Genomic DNA, 13,286 nt, shown 5'->3' with positions numbered 1-13,286 from the left:
GAGAAATCCTTACTGCTGCAGTTGTGATTCTCCAAGATATTCTGTCCTTGAAATTTGGGAATTGGGGGTCTCCACTGCTTGCATGAGCTGAAACAGCTCCAAACCTCAAACGCATTCAATGTAAGTAACGGTCACAAGCTAGCTATGCAGCTTGCTCATTGATTGCCCTAGATAGCCGTTACCACCATACCTCCACTATGGCATCGCAAGCTCCAGGTTCATCCGCTCCATCGTCCAATGTCAACTCCCCGATTCTGCCACCCAATGGCGGACCTCTGCTCAATGCGCAATTCACCGATCTGAACGCGCGATCTTCTCCGGCTCCCTCCGCTCAAGGTGATGGTCGAGCAAAGCGCAACAAGCGAGACAGTCGCAAGAAGCGTGAGGCTAAGGGCCTAGACACTGAAAGTGCACCACCTCCACCGAAGAAACGCGCCACAGCAGCGGCAAACACAGCTCTTCCCAGCTCCAAGCTGCGCATTCTCCGTCCATTGCTCCTCGCCGAGCCACACGACTCAGATCGTTTCCCTCCACAGCCTCGCCAACTGAATCTAGTGAGCAGAAAGTCTTCCGACGTTCTCGGTCAGAGCTGGGATTTCTATGAGGTTGTCGACAAACTCACCAATAAAAATGGATTTCGCTACAGCTATGCCATCTCAGACCCGGGCTTCCCTCATATCAAATATCGCCAGACAGATGTTCGCCCATACCATGCCCGGTTTAGTTTTGAGGATTCGCCAGCTGCCATTTCATTTTCGGAGAGTGCCACTGCGGTGACCACTAGTGATGCATGGCACACTGCTCGCGCTAACGTATGTGCTCGGGAGGGCACCTACTACTACGAAGCTCGTGTGATCAGTGGCATTGTGAACGATCCAGCAGCGGCCCCTAACGGTAGACCGAAAACCTCGCCTCGCGGCCATGTTCGCATTGGATTCGCCCGACGCGAGGCCGACCTTGATGTGAATGTCGGAGTGGACTGCTACGGGTACGGGATTCGGGACGTCAACGGCGAAGTGGTCAACCGCATGCGATGCGAATTCTTCTTCCCCAAGGGCGAGGCTATCAATGAAGGCGATGTCATTGGCATGCTCATTACTCTTCCACCTCTGTCACTGCACAAGAAAATTGTTGAAGGATCTTACGATCCGGTGGCTGATGGAGACGGCTCATCCCAACCTCCTAGTGCAGCCAATATCATTCGTGATCGGATTCCCTTCCATTACAAATCCGACTTTTGCTGGCAGCAATCCAATGTTTTCTCAACTAAACATCTCCGCGACTACGCATTCAACCTCAAAGAAACACCAACCTTTGGCCCCCCGTCTCCTCTAAACAGCGAAGATGCCACCCTTCGCACACTGCCAGGGTCCAGTATCACCATTTTGAAGAATGGCGTTCAAATGGGTACCCCCTTCAAAGAACTCTACGCTTTCTTGCCACCCGCCAGTCGTCTCGCCAATGGCACCAACAACCTTGGTATCGGCGAGCGAGAAAACGCCGACGATGGTATGATTGGTTACTACCCCGCAGTAAGTTGCTATGGCGGCGGCGCCGTTGAATGCCGTTTCGAAGGACCGTGGTGGGTTGGTCCACCCGAGCACACTGAGACCGGAGCGCCCGTCCGTCCCATGGGCGAGCGTTTCAACGATCAAATCGTCGAAGACGTGGTGGCCGACATTGTGGACGAGGTCGAAGCGATGTTCACATGGGGCGGCATTGACGGCGATGTGATTAACAATAACACGGAGCTAGATGGAACCGGAGCTGTAGGCGGAGCAGAGGTTCTGAAGGGTGGCGTTGGTGCGGCGCTTGACTATGCGCTCGCTGCTAATACCCCCGGCACGGCTGGAGCGTCTGATTCTGCGGCGAATAGCAATCGCGAGACACCGGCTGCAGGCGATGTCGGCAACCAGCCTGTTCAAGATACGACGAGCATTGGAACGGCTGGCACGCCTAATGTCGAAGTGCAGGGCGATGGTGATGGCGATGTTGAGATGACTTAATGCCCCAGATCAGGGTTACATGAAAAAGCGATACCGGCGTTGGGGTTCACAATATTATTGATACCAATTTCTCCATGGATAGCTGATTTGCTCGACATGATATACAACATCTATATGTAATCGTACAGTAGACCCTTGGATCATGCTTCCAAGTGTTTCCCTTCTAACATCTCGCCAACTTTCATAACAAGCTGATCATCTCCATATTGACCAATGACCTGGATACCAGCCAGCTCGGCTTCTTGCTCACCAGACACAGTCACCGGAACCGAGATTGCTGGCAAGCCAGCCAAACTGGCCGGAACGGTGTACACATCGGTGACATAGCCTTCCAATGGTGATTTGGGCTTAGTTTTGTCCATCAGATCTGACAAGCGCGGCGCAGACGAAGGAGCAGTAGGACAAATAATGACATCGACATCATTCTCCTTTTTAATCCCAGTCCCATGAGCAGCAAGTGGGTGCTTGGCCGTAAAAACAGCATCGAAATCTTTCTGGACAAGACGACGCACCCGCTGAGCCTGAATGAAATAGTTGTCCATAGCATCAGCACTCAAAGAGAATGTCCCCAGAACAATCCGTCTCTTGACTTCCTGGCCGAACCCTTCTCCGCGCGTATTGGCATACAAATAACCATCTGGCTTCCCATCTCCATCTGGGCCCTCAGCTCGAGTGCCGTACCGAACTCCATCATATTTAGCCAGGTTCGAAGATGCCTCAGCCGGACCGACAACGTAATAAGTTGACAAAGCATGCTTTGTATCAGGCAGAGAAATCGAGTGGATGGTATGGCCCTGTTTCTTCAAGTGTGCCAGTGAAAGCGCCCAAGCACGTCTGACAGACGACGTCAGCTCGGAAACGTTATATTCGATTGGCACGCCAATTCGGAGAGAAGTGGATTTCAGTCGGGCTGTGAGCTGTGGGTTATGAAGGGAGTGTTGAATTCGGTCGCGAGAGAAGATAGATAGACTGGTAGGATCGCGGTGGTCATGTTTGTTGAGGATGTCTGAATAACGATGTGTTAGCCATGGATCGAGACTTGGCGAATAATCTTACCAAATATATCCCGGACGTTGGCGGTTGTTTTCCCCAGTATGCCGACTGTATCCAGTGAATTCGCATATGCCACCACGCCCCATCGTGAGATCAATCCGTAAGATGGCTTGAAGCCTACGGTCCCCGTGTATGCGGCTGGCAGTCTGACCGAGCCTCCGGTATCTGTCCCCAGCGAACTGTGCCAGTTAGCAATTACCATCTAATACCATCTACCGGATGGCGACAGCGACAGCGACTCACGCATAGCATTGATCGGCCGCAACTGAAGCAGCGCTTCCACCGGAGCTACCGCCAGCAGAGAGATCTTCCCCGCTAGCATCGCGCCTTGGATTTTTGACCGGACCAAAGTGTGAATTAATCGAGTTCGAGCCCATGCCAAACTCATCCAAATTCGTCTTCCCGGCTATGATAGCCCCAACAGCCTCTAGCTGATCGACGACGGTGGCATTGAAGGGACTGGTGAATTTGTCCAAAATCCCGGAAGCGCAAGTCGTCGGGAGGTCGCGTGTGCAAATATTGTCTTTGATGGAGATCAGACGGCCATCGACGGCGGATTTGGGCTTCCCTTTCATGTCATTAGCTTTCAAGTAGACAGTGTGCGCCTGTGTCTTGGTGGTACCTTGTTCCTTGCGCTCATCTGCTTCTTTCACGCGGTCGAGCCATTGCCCCGCGCGTGCCAGCGGGGTTATGAAGGCATTGAAATTGTGTGTATATTGATTAGCGACACACCTCTCAGCTTCGCGCAATAAGGACATTTAGGAGAAGAAGAGAGTGTGTGTAGAGGAGGAATGCGAGTTTCCCGGTTGGCCCGTGCTGGTTTATCGGTTCTCCGTTTACTTTCGAGTCCTACTACGTAACTATGTACATGTACAACATTTGTATGGTGAGTATGGTTCAATGTACAATATAATATTGTAGTTATGTACTAGTCTATGTAGGCAAGAACTAGAAGAATTCAAGAATTGACTAAAAGAAAAAAGAATCCGGTTTATCGTGTTGCATGTAATTTTTACTACTCATGTACTAGGTAATGAGGGAGCTTTTATATAGTTTAACGGTCTTGATAATATTTCAATTGTAATCATGAAAAGAACACAAATAGGTGCTAGAGATATAAATATAGCTCAGATGTCATCAGTGGAATGCAGACAGAGCAAGTCAATTGATATATGACTTCACAGGAACTACTTCCTTCGGCCCGAGCTCGCCGACTTAAACGTCATCCGCGGACTACTTTTCTTTTTCTTCACATATTCCCCCTCGCAATGTTTTCACGTAGTGTTTTGCAAGCCACTCGAGGCATTCGTCCGGCTAGAGCTGGGCAGCTCACTCAAGCTCCATTGGTCGGTCGGAGATACATTTCAGTCTACGGCTATACGCAAGCAAAGGCACTCATTTACTCCAAATATGGCGAACCGAAAGACGTTCTCCGGTATGAACCTACCCCCCCCAAATACCAAATTGAAACTAATAAGTTCCAGCCTTCACAAGCACTCAATCTCCGCACCACACGCAACCCAAGTCAACCTGCGCATGCTAGCAGCGCCCATGAACCCAGCAGACGTGAACCAAATTCAAGGCGTCTACCCCAGCAAGCCGCCCTTCCAAACGGCGCTCGGAAATGTGGAGCCGGCCGCCGTAGGTGGTAACGAAGGTGCCTTCGAGGTTCTGTCCACCGGCGCGGGCGTCAAGAACCTCAGCAAAGGCGACTGGGTCATCATGAAGCAAACCGGGCAAGGAACCTGGCGGACACACGCCCAGCTTGATGAATCCCAGCTCATCAAGATCGAGAACAAGGATGGTCTGACGCCGCTGCAGGTCGGCACTGTCAGCGTTAACCCGGTCACGGCGTACCGCATGATGCGGGATTTCTGTGAATGGGACTGGATGCGCGCGGGCGAAGAATGGATGATCCAGAACGGTGCGAATAGTGGCGTTGGACGTGCGGCTATCCAATTCGGCCGTGAGTGGGGGATCAAGACGCTGAATGTCGTTCGGCAGCGAAAGACGGCCGAGGAGACCGAGGCTTTGAAGAAGGAGCTCAAGGAGCTTGGTGCGACCGTCGTTATCACTGAGGAGGAGATGCTCACTGGTAACTTCCGGGATATGGTTCATGAGCACACGCGTCAGGGTCGGGAACCTATTCGCCTTGCTTTGAACTGTGTTGGTGGAAAGAACGCTACTGCTTTGGCGAAGACTCTCGCTCCTGATTCGCACATGGTGACTTATGGCGCTATGTCGAAGCAGCCTGTGGCGCTGCCTTCGGGCTTGTTGATCTTCAAGAATCTTTCGTTTGACGGATTTTGGGTGAGCAAATGGGGAGACAAGAACCCTGCTTTGAAGGAGAACACCATTAAGGATGTGCTTCAATTGACTCGCTCTGGGAAATTCCAGGATATCCCCGTGGATAGAGTTGAATGGAACTGGGAGACTGAGGGCCCAGCGCTCGCAGAGAGTGTGCAGGGCACTCTGGGTGGTTACCGCAGTGGGAAGGGTGTCTTTACTTTTACTGGTGGTGATGAGTGAAGACAAGTGTTACCATATCAAGAAATTAAAATCTGACATATAGTCGTTCGTATAGTTAAAACACTGTGAGAGACTGAGCTAGGTCTACATAATCAACACTTCCAGTGCTTCTTTACCCAATCCAAAACCAATGTCGTCAAAGACATTTGCGGCATGTACACGTCGCTCTCCTTTGCAAAATCGACATCAAGACCAGCAAACTTAGCAGCCATGACCACATACTTCTCAATGAAGTCAATGTAAACGAAATCAACCTTCTCCGGTGTCTCGGTTGTATTGTGCAACAAAGTTCGGATAACGTTTGATACACGGTATCTAGAGATGGGAGCATGGACAGTATCATCGCCGTCTGTGCCCGCGTCGTCTTGGGTGGTGTATCCAGGCACGAGCTTGCCGGACAAGGGTGTTTGATCCGAGTGACCCCAGTTATTTACCACCACATCTTCCGGGAAGAAAAGCTGCTCAGGAGGAGCCAGTGTTGTCGAGGAATATTCACCCTCTTGCGACATTTGCAAAATCTGAGGCTGTTTGTTCAGAACCTCAACGATAAGTTGAGCTTTGTCATAAGGGATGTCTTTCACATAGCGGAAGCCACTAGTAAATGGCGACAAGATAAAGAGTGAGTCTTGGGTGAAAGGACCCTGGAAAATATCAAATCTCATGGCGCCGGTATTCACTACGGCCAGCGTAGGAATATCAGCGCGAGATTCGTCTTTCAGCGAATCGGTCAACACCTGGGTCTCAAGCCATGTGTAGAGACTGTTGGGGCTCGGATACTTGACTCGAGACATCCACAGGTCTTGTGGAGCACAACCATGAATCTGGTCTAGCTGAAGGTCGGTCCGTGCTTTGGCGATCAGCCGAGAGACATTTTGACCTTTTTCAGTAGGGAATGTCTCTTCATTCAGACCAGTATGATGATAATAAGAATACAAGTTCTGGTCAATATATCTCCGCCTGAAGACAGGTGAGGCTACCGCGCTGGAGAGGTGATTGCTCTTCGGAGTGTTTAGACCATCAATGGACATGAAACCGACTGTCTCCATGAATCGACCACTCGCCAGCCCGTAGGCCTTGGAATCATACCGCGCATAATCGCGCACGTGTTGATGACCACCGAAGAATTGAATGGGAGTATCCCAACGAATCCCTCGAATCTCTTTGAAGATCGCCCGGTATTCCGGTGAATGGACAGGCACATGACCGATTACAAGGAACAGATCAACCTCTTTGTCCCGGATGGCTTCCTGGAACCAGTCCTCTTTGATAGTGGAAGACACTTTCTGGACGACAGTGTTGTTCCAATTCCCAGTGAAATCAAACAGGAAGCCAAATGCCACTATACGAATGCCCTGTATCTTGGTAGTAAACTTCTTGTACCGAGGAGCTAGAGGCACAAGCTCTTGGGTAACTGGGTGAATAATATCAATGTTCGAAGCGAGATAATTTCCCCGGAAATTAGGAACGGTGATGAGAAGCTCAGCCTCCGAGGCATTTTGCGTGTATAGTTCATGGTTTCCCGACGTCAACAAGTCGATTTCTTGGTGTCGTAGTATATCCGAAAGATAAACACCTTTCGGCTTAGACGAGTCATATAGGCCATTTCCTTCCACTCGGTCACCGGTATCTATGACCAGCAAATCTTGTCCTTGTGCTTCAGCCTTTTCCCGCATGCGAGTCGCAAACGATACATAGTCGCCCCAATCTGCGGAGTAAGAAGGTCTATTATAGTTAGTAAAGCTCGAAGCTTAGCAGGGTCAAGCATACTCCTGCAAATGACCGGCCAGCCAGCCATGAGTATCGGTAGTATGGAGGAAATTCAGTTGCCCGAAATCAAGGGATCGTAGCGGAGCGGAGATGGGGTCGGGTGCGGAGGGTTGAGCGGCGAGTACCGACGGAAGTAGCCAGAGTAAGGAGAGCATCAGTGTCATGGTGGAAATGGAAGTTATATTTTCACAAGGACTCCCAATATTTATTTGGGAGAGGACCTTGCTAATATTCTTCCGTTGTTAGATGTAAGTCATTCAGTTCGGTTTACTCCGTAGTAGGTAGATAGTAGATAGTAGATAGAGCTGTGTATAATACTCAAGTACAATTAAAATACAGTAATACAGGTACCGGTGAGTTGCGAACCTTGAGATCACGTGTAGCCCAACATCTTCGGATTTGCATCTCAAAGATTATTACGGCGATAAGTTTTCCGAATCATTTACCTTCACTCCAATTCAATTGCTTGTGCGGTCCGTTCCGGTCTGCAATCTTTGTTCATCTGTTTTTTTATTTCTTCTTAATCGATTAAATCGATCACATTTTCGCAATGGCAGCTCCCCGACTTTTCCGCCCAACAGCTCGTCTGTTCTCTTCGCGCCTTGCTTCCACCGCTTTGCGCTCCAACCTGCGCCAGTCTGCTTGCGCTCCCTCAATTCTTCGTCGCGGATATGCTACCGAGACCGGTACCAAGGATGTTACTGTCCGTGACGCCTTGAACGAGGCCCTGGCGGAGGAGTTGGAACTCAACCAGAAGACCTTCATTCTCGGTGAGGAGGTCGCACAGTACAACGGAGCGTGAGTCGAAAAGAAGAGGATTCGAGTCGCAATCAAACGGTTATTGACTTCTCCTAGTTACAAGGTGACGAGGGGTCTTTTGGACCGTTTCGGCCCCAAGCGGGTCATCGATACCCCCATCACAGAGGCCGGTTTCACTGGTCTGGCTGTCGGTGCTGCTCTTGCTGGTCTGCACCCTATTGTGAGTTGCCACAAACACCGGAAATGACTATCTTAAGAGGATATATGCTAATATTCGACAATTCACCTAGTGCGAGTTCATGACCTTCAACTTCGCCATGCAGTCCATCGATCAGATCATCAACTCCGCCGCTAAGACCCACTACATGTCCGGTGGTATCCAGCCTTGCAACATCACTTTCCGTGGTCCCAACGGTTTCGCCGCTGGTGTCGCTGCCCAGCACTCCCAGGATTACTCCGCCTGGTACGGCAGCATTCCCGGCCTCAAGGTCGTCTCGCCCTGGAGCTCCGAGGATGCCAAGGGTCTGCTCAAGGCCGCTATCCGTGACCCCAACCCCGTCGTCTTCCTCGAGAACGAGTGAGTATTATTCCGATAACTTTGGACGAATCGGGAAACTAACGAGAATAGGCTTATGTACGGTCAGTCCTTCCCTATGAGCGAGGCCGCCCAGAAGAACGACTTCGTCCTCCCCCTCGGCAAGGCCAAGATTGAGCGTCCCGGAAAGGACCTGACCATTGTCTCCCTCTCCCGCTGTGTCGGCCAGTCCATGACCGCCGCCGCCGAGCTTAAGCAGAAGTTCGGTGTCGACGCCGAGGTCATCAATCTGCGCTCCGTCAAGCCTCTCGATGTCGAGACTATCATTGCCTCCATCAAGAAGACCGGCCGCATCATGGTCGTTGAGTCCGGCTACCCCATGTTCGGTGTCTCCTCCGAGATTCTCGCCCTCGCTATGGAGTACGGCTTCGACTACCTGACCGCTCCCGGTGTCCGTGTTACCGGTGCTGAGGTTCCCACTCCTTACGCCGCTGGCCTCGAAAACATGGCCTTCCCCCAGGAGGACACCATCGTCAGCCAGGCCGCCAAGCTGCTGCGCGTGTAAGCTTGAGGAGTCCCTAATAATATAGCCGTGTGCCTAGTACCCTTTCATCTGTTCCATTTCATGTCCCTGTTTTACCCTGCTTTTGTCGTCCAACGCTTTTAGACAGATTTTTGGAAAGCATGTACCATTACATTACATCCAGATCCAGACCAGCGTAAATGTGCTCCAGCAAATTAGATGGTAGTTTATTTTTTTTTTGCTCATATTTGAACTTGGAGTACATCATAAATAATACCAAAACGTTGCGAAATGCCTCGTTCCTGGTATAAAGACTGTAATGTAAAATATAATAAGAAAGAGAATTAGAAAATGCAAAGTCCGTTATGTCCATGCCCTGAACGCCTTGTCGTATACCATGACTGGTCCATGAAGTTCACTACGCAGCAGCTTGGACTTTTTGACCTGGACACCCACCATAACAGCCAGTTGGCTGACGAGGATCATAATAAGCCTCATGGTCCTCACCATATTCTCCATCGGTATCACTTTCTTTGTCACCATTCTCACTTTTTTGAGACTGGGGAGCAGCCGGGGCCTCTTCCCTCGGCTTTGGTGTATCTTCCTCGTCTCCTAGGACATTCCTCTTAACCGGGGCCGAGGGAGCAACTGCTCCCTTTACAGCAGCAAAAGAGCTCTTAAATCCTCCTTTCTTGAAACCTCCACCAGTATTGGCCCCAGTCGATAAAGCATTGTCAGGCGTCTCGATAACCTTCAAACCGGCCTCAGCATCGGCTTTGCGTTCAGCGCGGCGCGCTTTCTCCGCAGCGTTTGGATCGCGCGATAGCTGCTTGAGGTCCTGCAAGCGCTTTCTGTGTTGGTGGTCATACGATCCAATGTGGGCTTCGTACTCCGGGTGGCGCGAGTAGGACTTGTTGCAAAGTGTGCAAGTGAATGCGCTCAGCGCAGAGCGCGCCGACTCAGTCTGGGGGTGTTAGCTTTGCTAGTTGTCGAATAGCTTATTGCATACCTTTGGCGCGGGGTTGGTCAGTCCTCGCTATAATGTATTAGCCTGCGCTTCATAATTCGTTGAAATAATGCATACCGGAGCCATGTCGTTGAGGCCAAAGAAATGTAGTGAGGTTGCGGAGGAGAGGGCGGCCTATCACAGACGCCGCGTTTTCGGGACTCAGCAAGATCGTCATTCCCAACTTTTTCCTTGATTTGTTTCAACGTTCGTCTTGTATAGATGCATGACTGATGACTCCCTAGCGAATTTCGTTTCTTTCTCTTTTCCATTTCCTAGTATCAAGAACTACAAAAAACCACAACAATGCCATCCCCCGAGCTCCAAAAACCGGAGGATATCGACACCAAGTCGATCATCTCTATGCAAGAGCTGGACCCATCGCCAGTTGAAGATACTCCAGGCTTTGAGACCGGCGAATATTTTCCTAGGATTGAACCAACCTCTCAAAACGGTGCCGGGTTTCCTAAAATAGGGCTCAGCGGCCATCGCTGGGACACATGGTGTATGTCGTACAATCCAAACAGCTCAACAACTTCTAACATTCCTAGTGACCCGTATACAAAAATACTCTACCTACCCACCGACAGTATTCACGATCCTCCACTTCACCAACACTTCACTGATTCCCCTCGTAACTCGCTCCGTGCCCTCAAGCGAGTCCTACCTGCTGCTCACGCGGCCCATCTACCAAGCCCCAGGCCTTGAACACCTTGTTTTAACCATACCCGTTCTTGCACACATAATCTCCGGGATTACACTGCGTAACATCCGCGCCACACGCCGCGCACGTCTATATGGCGCCGAGACCCGTGCTCAGCGGAACACACTATACTTCTGGCCTCGGGTGTCCCTCCAGGCTCGATCTGGGTATTTCATTGTGCCGTTGATCGGTCTCCATGTACTAGTCAACCGCGCTACACCATTGATTGTTGATGGTGGTAGTTCCGGTGTGGGGCTGGCATATGTTGCGCATGGCTTTGCTCGCATTCCCATGTTTTGGAATGCTTTCTATTTCTTCTTTGTGACTGCTAGCGTATGGCACTTTGTTGGTGGGTGGGCGACATGGATGGGTTGGCGAGTAACTACTGCGCGCAAGGAGCGTGGTCAGAAGGCCTCGCTTGATGGGTTGCTTGGTTTCTCGGATAGCAATACTCGATCGAAGAGACAGCGCAAGATGTGGTGGGTTGTCAATGGAGTTGCTGCTGCTGGTGCAGCATTTTGGCTTGCTGGTGCTCTTGGCATTGTCGGTCGTGCTGGTGAGGGAGTTGGTTGGGAGGCCAAGGGTTGGAATGAGATGTATAGCCAGGTTCCTATCATTGGAGGGTGGTTGTGAGGGATGTTTTGGGATGTTGGGTTGCACATAAAGTACTGCATGTTAATCTAGACTAATTATTAATGTATAAACGCATAACCACTCGGCCAATATGAAAAAATACTATCCATGGATAGTATTTTACAGATATAATGCCGAGTTATCATCCAACTTTGTCGCACACTTTAATCCACGGATGATAGGACTTTGAGCTACGTGGAAACCATGTGCTTTAACATGGTTGTATTAATTGATATGTGAGATATGGGGATCTCCAGTCAGGGCTGACTGGGACGAACACGTTTTAAGCCATCTTTGGTCGCTTGTTCATAAACCCTAAATCCGGACGAGATCGCTTCCGCTCCATGGCCTCCATCTCAGCCTTCATGATTCGTTCTTGTTCGGTCATTTTCTTGGGAGCCGCAAAAACAGACCCCTTCTTCCCAGCCAAAGGGTTCTTCTTAGCGGCAGCAAACACATTCTTCGGTTTCTGGGTACCCATTGACATTGAAAGCTTGACTGGCGCTGGGGCAGCAGCTACAGTAGAATCGGTGTTTTCAACCGGCGCATCTGTTGTCTCGGATACAGGTGTCTCTGCAGTCGTAGACGCCATATCTGAAGGTGAAGCTGGCTTCGCTTGGTTCGCATCCGGCTTGGGATCTGTGGGTTTCTTCGCACCAAGTCCAAAGTCTAGCTTCATCTTCTCACCTTCCTTTCGTTGCAAAAGTTTTGCCTCTGGGTCTTCTTCTTCTGGCTTGGCCATCGCACTAGCCCGCTTGATCTGATCCTGAATCTGACGCTGTTCTCGTTCTTCGTCGCCCTTTTCTTGGCGTTCTTTCTTTAAGACCGCTTCGCGACGACGTAATGTATCCGGGCTATTATCGATCCATGCAATGAACAGGCCCTTTTCGGTGTCTTCTACCCGGCATTTTCCTTCTTTTCCGAGGTATGCGACGAACTGGGACAAACTCTTCCATTGCGTACTGTTCATGTGGATATGTTCTTTATCGGAGACGATTTGCTGATAGAAGTGGTTCGCATTAATTGACTTGGTTCCGTGGGTGGTCCGAAGGAGCTCTATAATTTGTAACGTTAGTTATATGTGTGTGCGCAATTTCGATGCAAGAAAAGCTCACCTATGAATGTCTTCTCGAATTCTCGGCTGTAGGTTGCTATATGTTTGCGCGGATCTTCGCCGATGAGCATCATCTGTCGAACGTGCGCTTCTGTTTGAGTGTGGCACTTGAATCCTTTTGTGAGTTAGCGACTGGCGCAACAATATTGAAGACAATAACAGGCTAAGCCATGCCATGAACCTGCAGATATAACCTGACTGGTTGGTAGACTTACCATTTTCGTCTCTCATCTGCCTGTAATCAAGAACCAAGGGGTCAGCCATCAGTTTCGCAAAACCAAAGGAGTGCTCCAAGACTTACCTCTCGCAGGCCTGGCAGTACCATCGCAACCTTCCTAGTCCCTTGGACTTGATCCTATTTCCAATAGCCTTGGTACTACCTGCCTCAGCGCGCGGCATTTTGTGTGACTATGAGTAGTATACAGAACAAAAGATAAGTGAAAGAGCAGGCAAAAATTAATGGTGAAATGTTGCAGAGGATGACTTGGAGATGAAAGATGCGGCGAATCCCCGATAAGGATGCGATTATAAAGTCACATGACCGAGAATTGATTGGCTAAGAATGTTTGAATTGAACTATGAAAACCGAACTCCCCAAATCCTACGCCTGCTTCCTGGGCTTCTCAGGGATCCTAGCATACATAAAATAAGATGACCC

The 13,286-nt window shown here is 50.2% G+C and overlaps 8 protein-coding genes across 8 annotated transcripts; 4 read left to right on the top strand and 4 right to left on the bottom strand.

The window, feature by feature from the left end:
- Positions 1-197: 197 nt before the first annotated feature.
- Positions 198-2,006, top strand: N7529_004379 (SPRY domain-containing protein; the record flags this gene model as incomplete). The annotated part of the gene is made up of 1 exon (XM_057239906.1): positions 198-2,006. One exon carries the CDS (start codon positions 198-200, stop codon positions 2,004-2,006), a length of 1,809 nt encoding a protein of 602 aa, XP_057099201.1.
- A 140-nt stretch (positions 2,007-2,146) lies between these two features.
- On the bottom strand, positions 2,147-3,817 carry N7529_004378 (glutamyl-tRNA(Gln) amidotransferase subunit HER2; the record flags this gene model as incomplete). The annotated part of the gene is made up of 3 exons (XM_057239905.1): positions 2,147-3,012; positions 3,063-3,238; positions 3,303-3,817. 3 exons carry the CDS (start codon positions 3,815-3,817, stop codon positions 2,147-2,149), a joined length of 1,557 nt encoding a protein of 518 aa, XP_057099200.1.
- Positions 3,818-4,327: 510 nt separating this feature from the next.
- Positions 4,328-5,588, top strand: N7529_004377 (enoyl-[acyl-carrier-protein] reductase; the record flags this gene model as incomplete). Its single annotated transcript, XM_057239904.1, has 2 exons — positions 4,328-4,494; positions 4,544-5,588. 2 exons carry the CDS (start codon positions 4,328-4,330, stop codon positions 5,586-5,588), a joined length of 1,212 nt encoding a protein of 403 aa, XP_057099199.1.
- Positions 5,589-5,680: 92 nt separating this feature from the next.
- N7529_004376 (uncharacterized protein) lies at positions 5,681-7,261 on the bottom strand (the record flags this gene model as incomplete). Its single annotated transcript, XM_057239903.1, has 1 exon — positions 5,681-7,261. The coding sequence occupies one exon, from the start codon at positions 7,259-7,261 to the stop codon at positions 5,681-5,683; it is 1,581 nt and encodes a 526-aa protein (XP_057099198.1).
- Positions 7,262-7,905: 644 nt separating this feature from the next.
- On the top strand, positions 7,906-9,214 carry N7529_004375 (pyruvate dehydrogenase (acetyl-transferring) subunit E1 beta; the record flags this gene model as incomplete). Its single annotated transcript, XM_057239902.1, has 4 exons — positions 7,906-8,153; positions 8,211-8,334; positions 8,405-8,691; positions 8,743-9,214. 4 exons carry the CDS (start codon positions 7,906-7,908, stop codon positions 9,212-9,214), a joined length of 1,131 nt encoding a protein of 376 aa, XP_057099197.1.
- Positions 9,215-9,590: 376 nt separating this feature from the next.
- On the bottom strand, positions 9,591-10,265 carry N7529_004374 (putative C2H2 finger domain protein; the record flags this gene model as incomplete). The annotated part of the gene is made up of 3 exons (XM_057239901.1): positions 9,591-10,136; positions 10,182-10,208; positions 10,257-10,265. 3 exons carry the CDS (start codon positions 10,263-10,265, stop codon positions 9,591-9,593), a joined length of 582 nt encoding a protein of 193 aa, XP_057099196.1.
- Positions 10,266-10,484: 219 nt separating this feature from the next.
- On the top strand, positions 10,485-11,514 carry N7529_004373 (MCP1 family protein; the record flags this gene model as incomplete). The annotated part of the gene is made up of 2 exons (XM_057239900.1): positions 10,485-10,683; positions 10,730-11,514. 2 exons carry the CDS (start codon positions 10,485-10,487, stop codon positions 11,512-11,514), a joined length of 984 nt encoding a protein of 327 aa, XP_057099195.1.
- Positions 11,515-11,797: 283 nt separating this feature from the next.
- N7529_004372 (putative C2H2 finger domain protein (Kin17)) lies at positions 11,798-13,027 on the bottom strand (the record flags this gene model as incomplete). Its single annotated transcript, XM_057239899.1, has 4 exons — positions 11,798-12,570; positions 12,630-12,743; positions 12,844-12,863; positions 12,930-13,027. The coding sequence occupies 4 exons, from the start codon at positions 13,025-13,027 to the stop codon at positions 11,798-11,800; spliced, it is 1,005 nt and encodes a 334-aa protein (XP_057099194.1).
- Positions 13,028-13,286: the final 259 nt, after the last annotated feature.

This window comes from Penicillium soppii (genome assembly GCF_028829465.1).
Source record: "Penicillium soppii strain IBT 18220 chromosome Unknown utg000004l, whole genome shotgun sequence".
Taxonomy (NCBI): Eukaryota; Fungi; Ascomycota; class Eurotiomycetes; order Eurotiales; family Aspergillaceae; genus Penicillium; species Penicillium soppii.
Note: the sequence above shows the minus strand (reverse complement) of the source record. Positions and strands in the feature narration are given on the sequence as shown.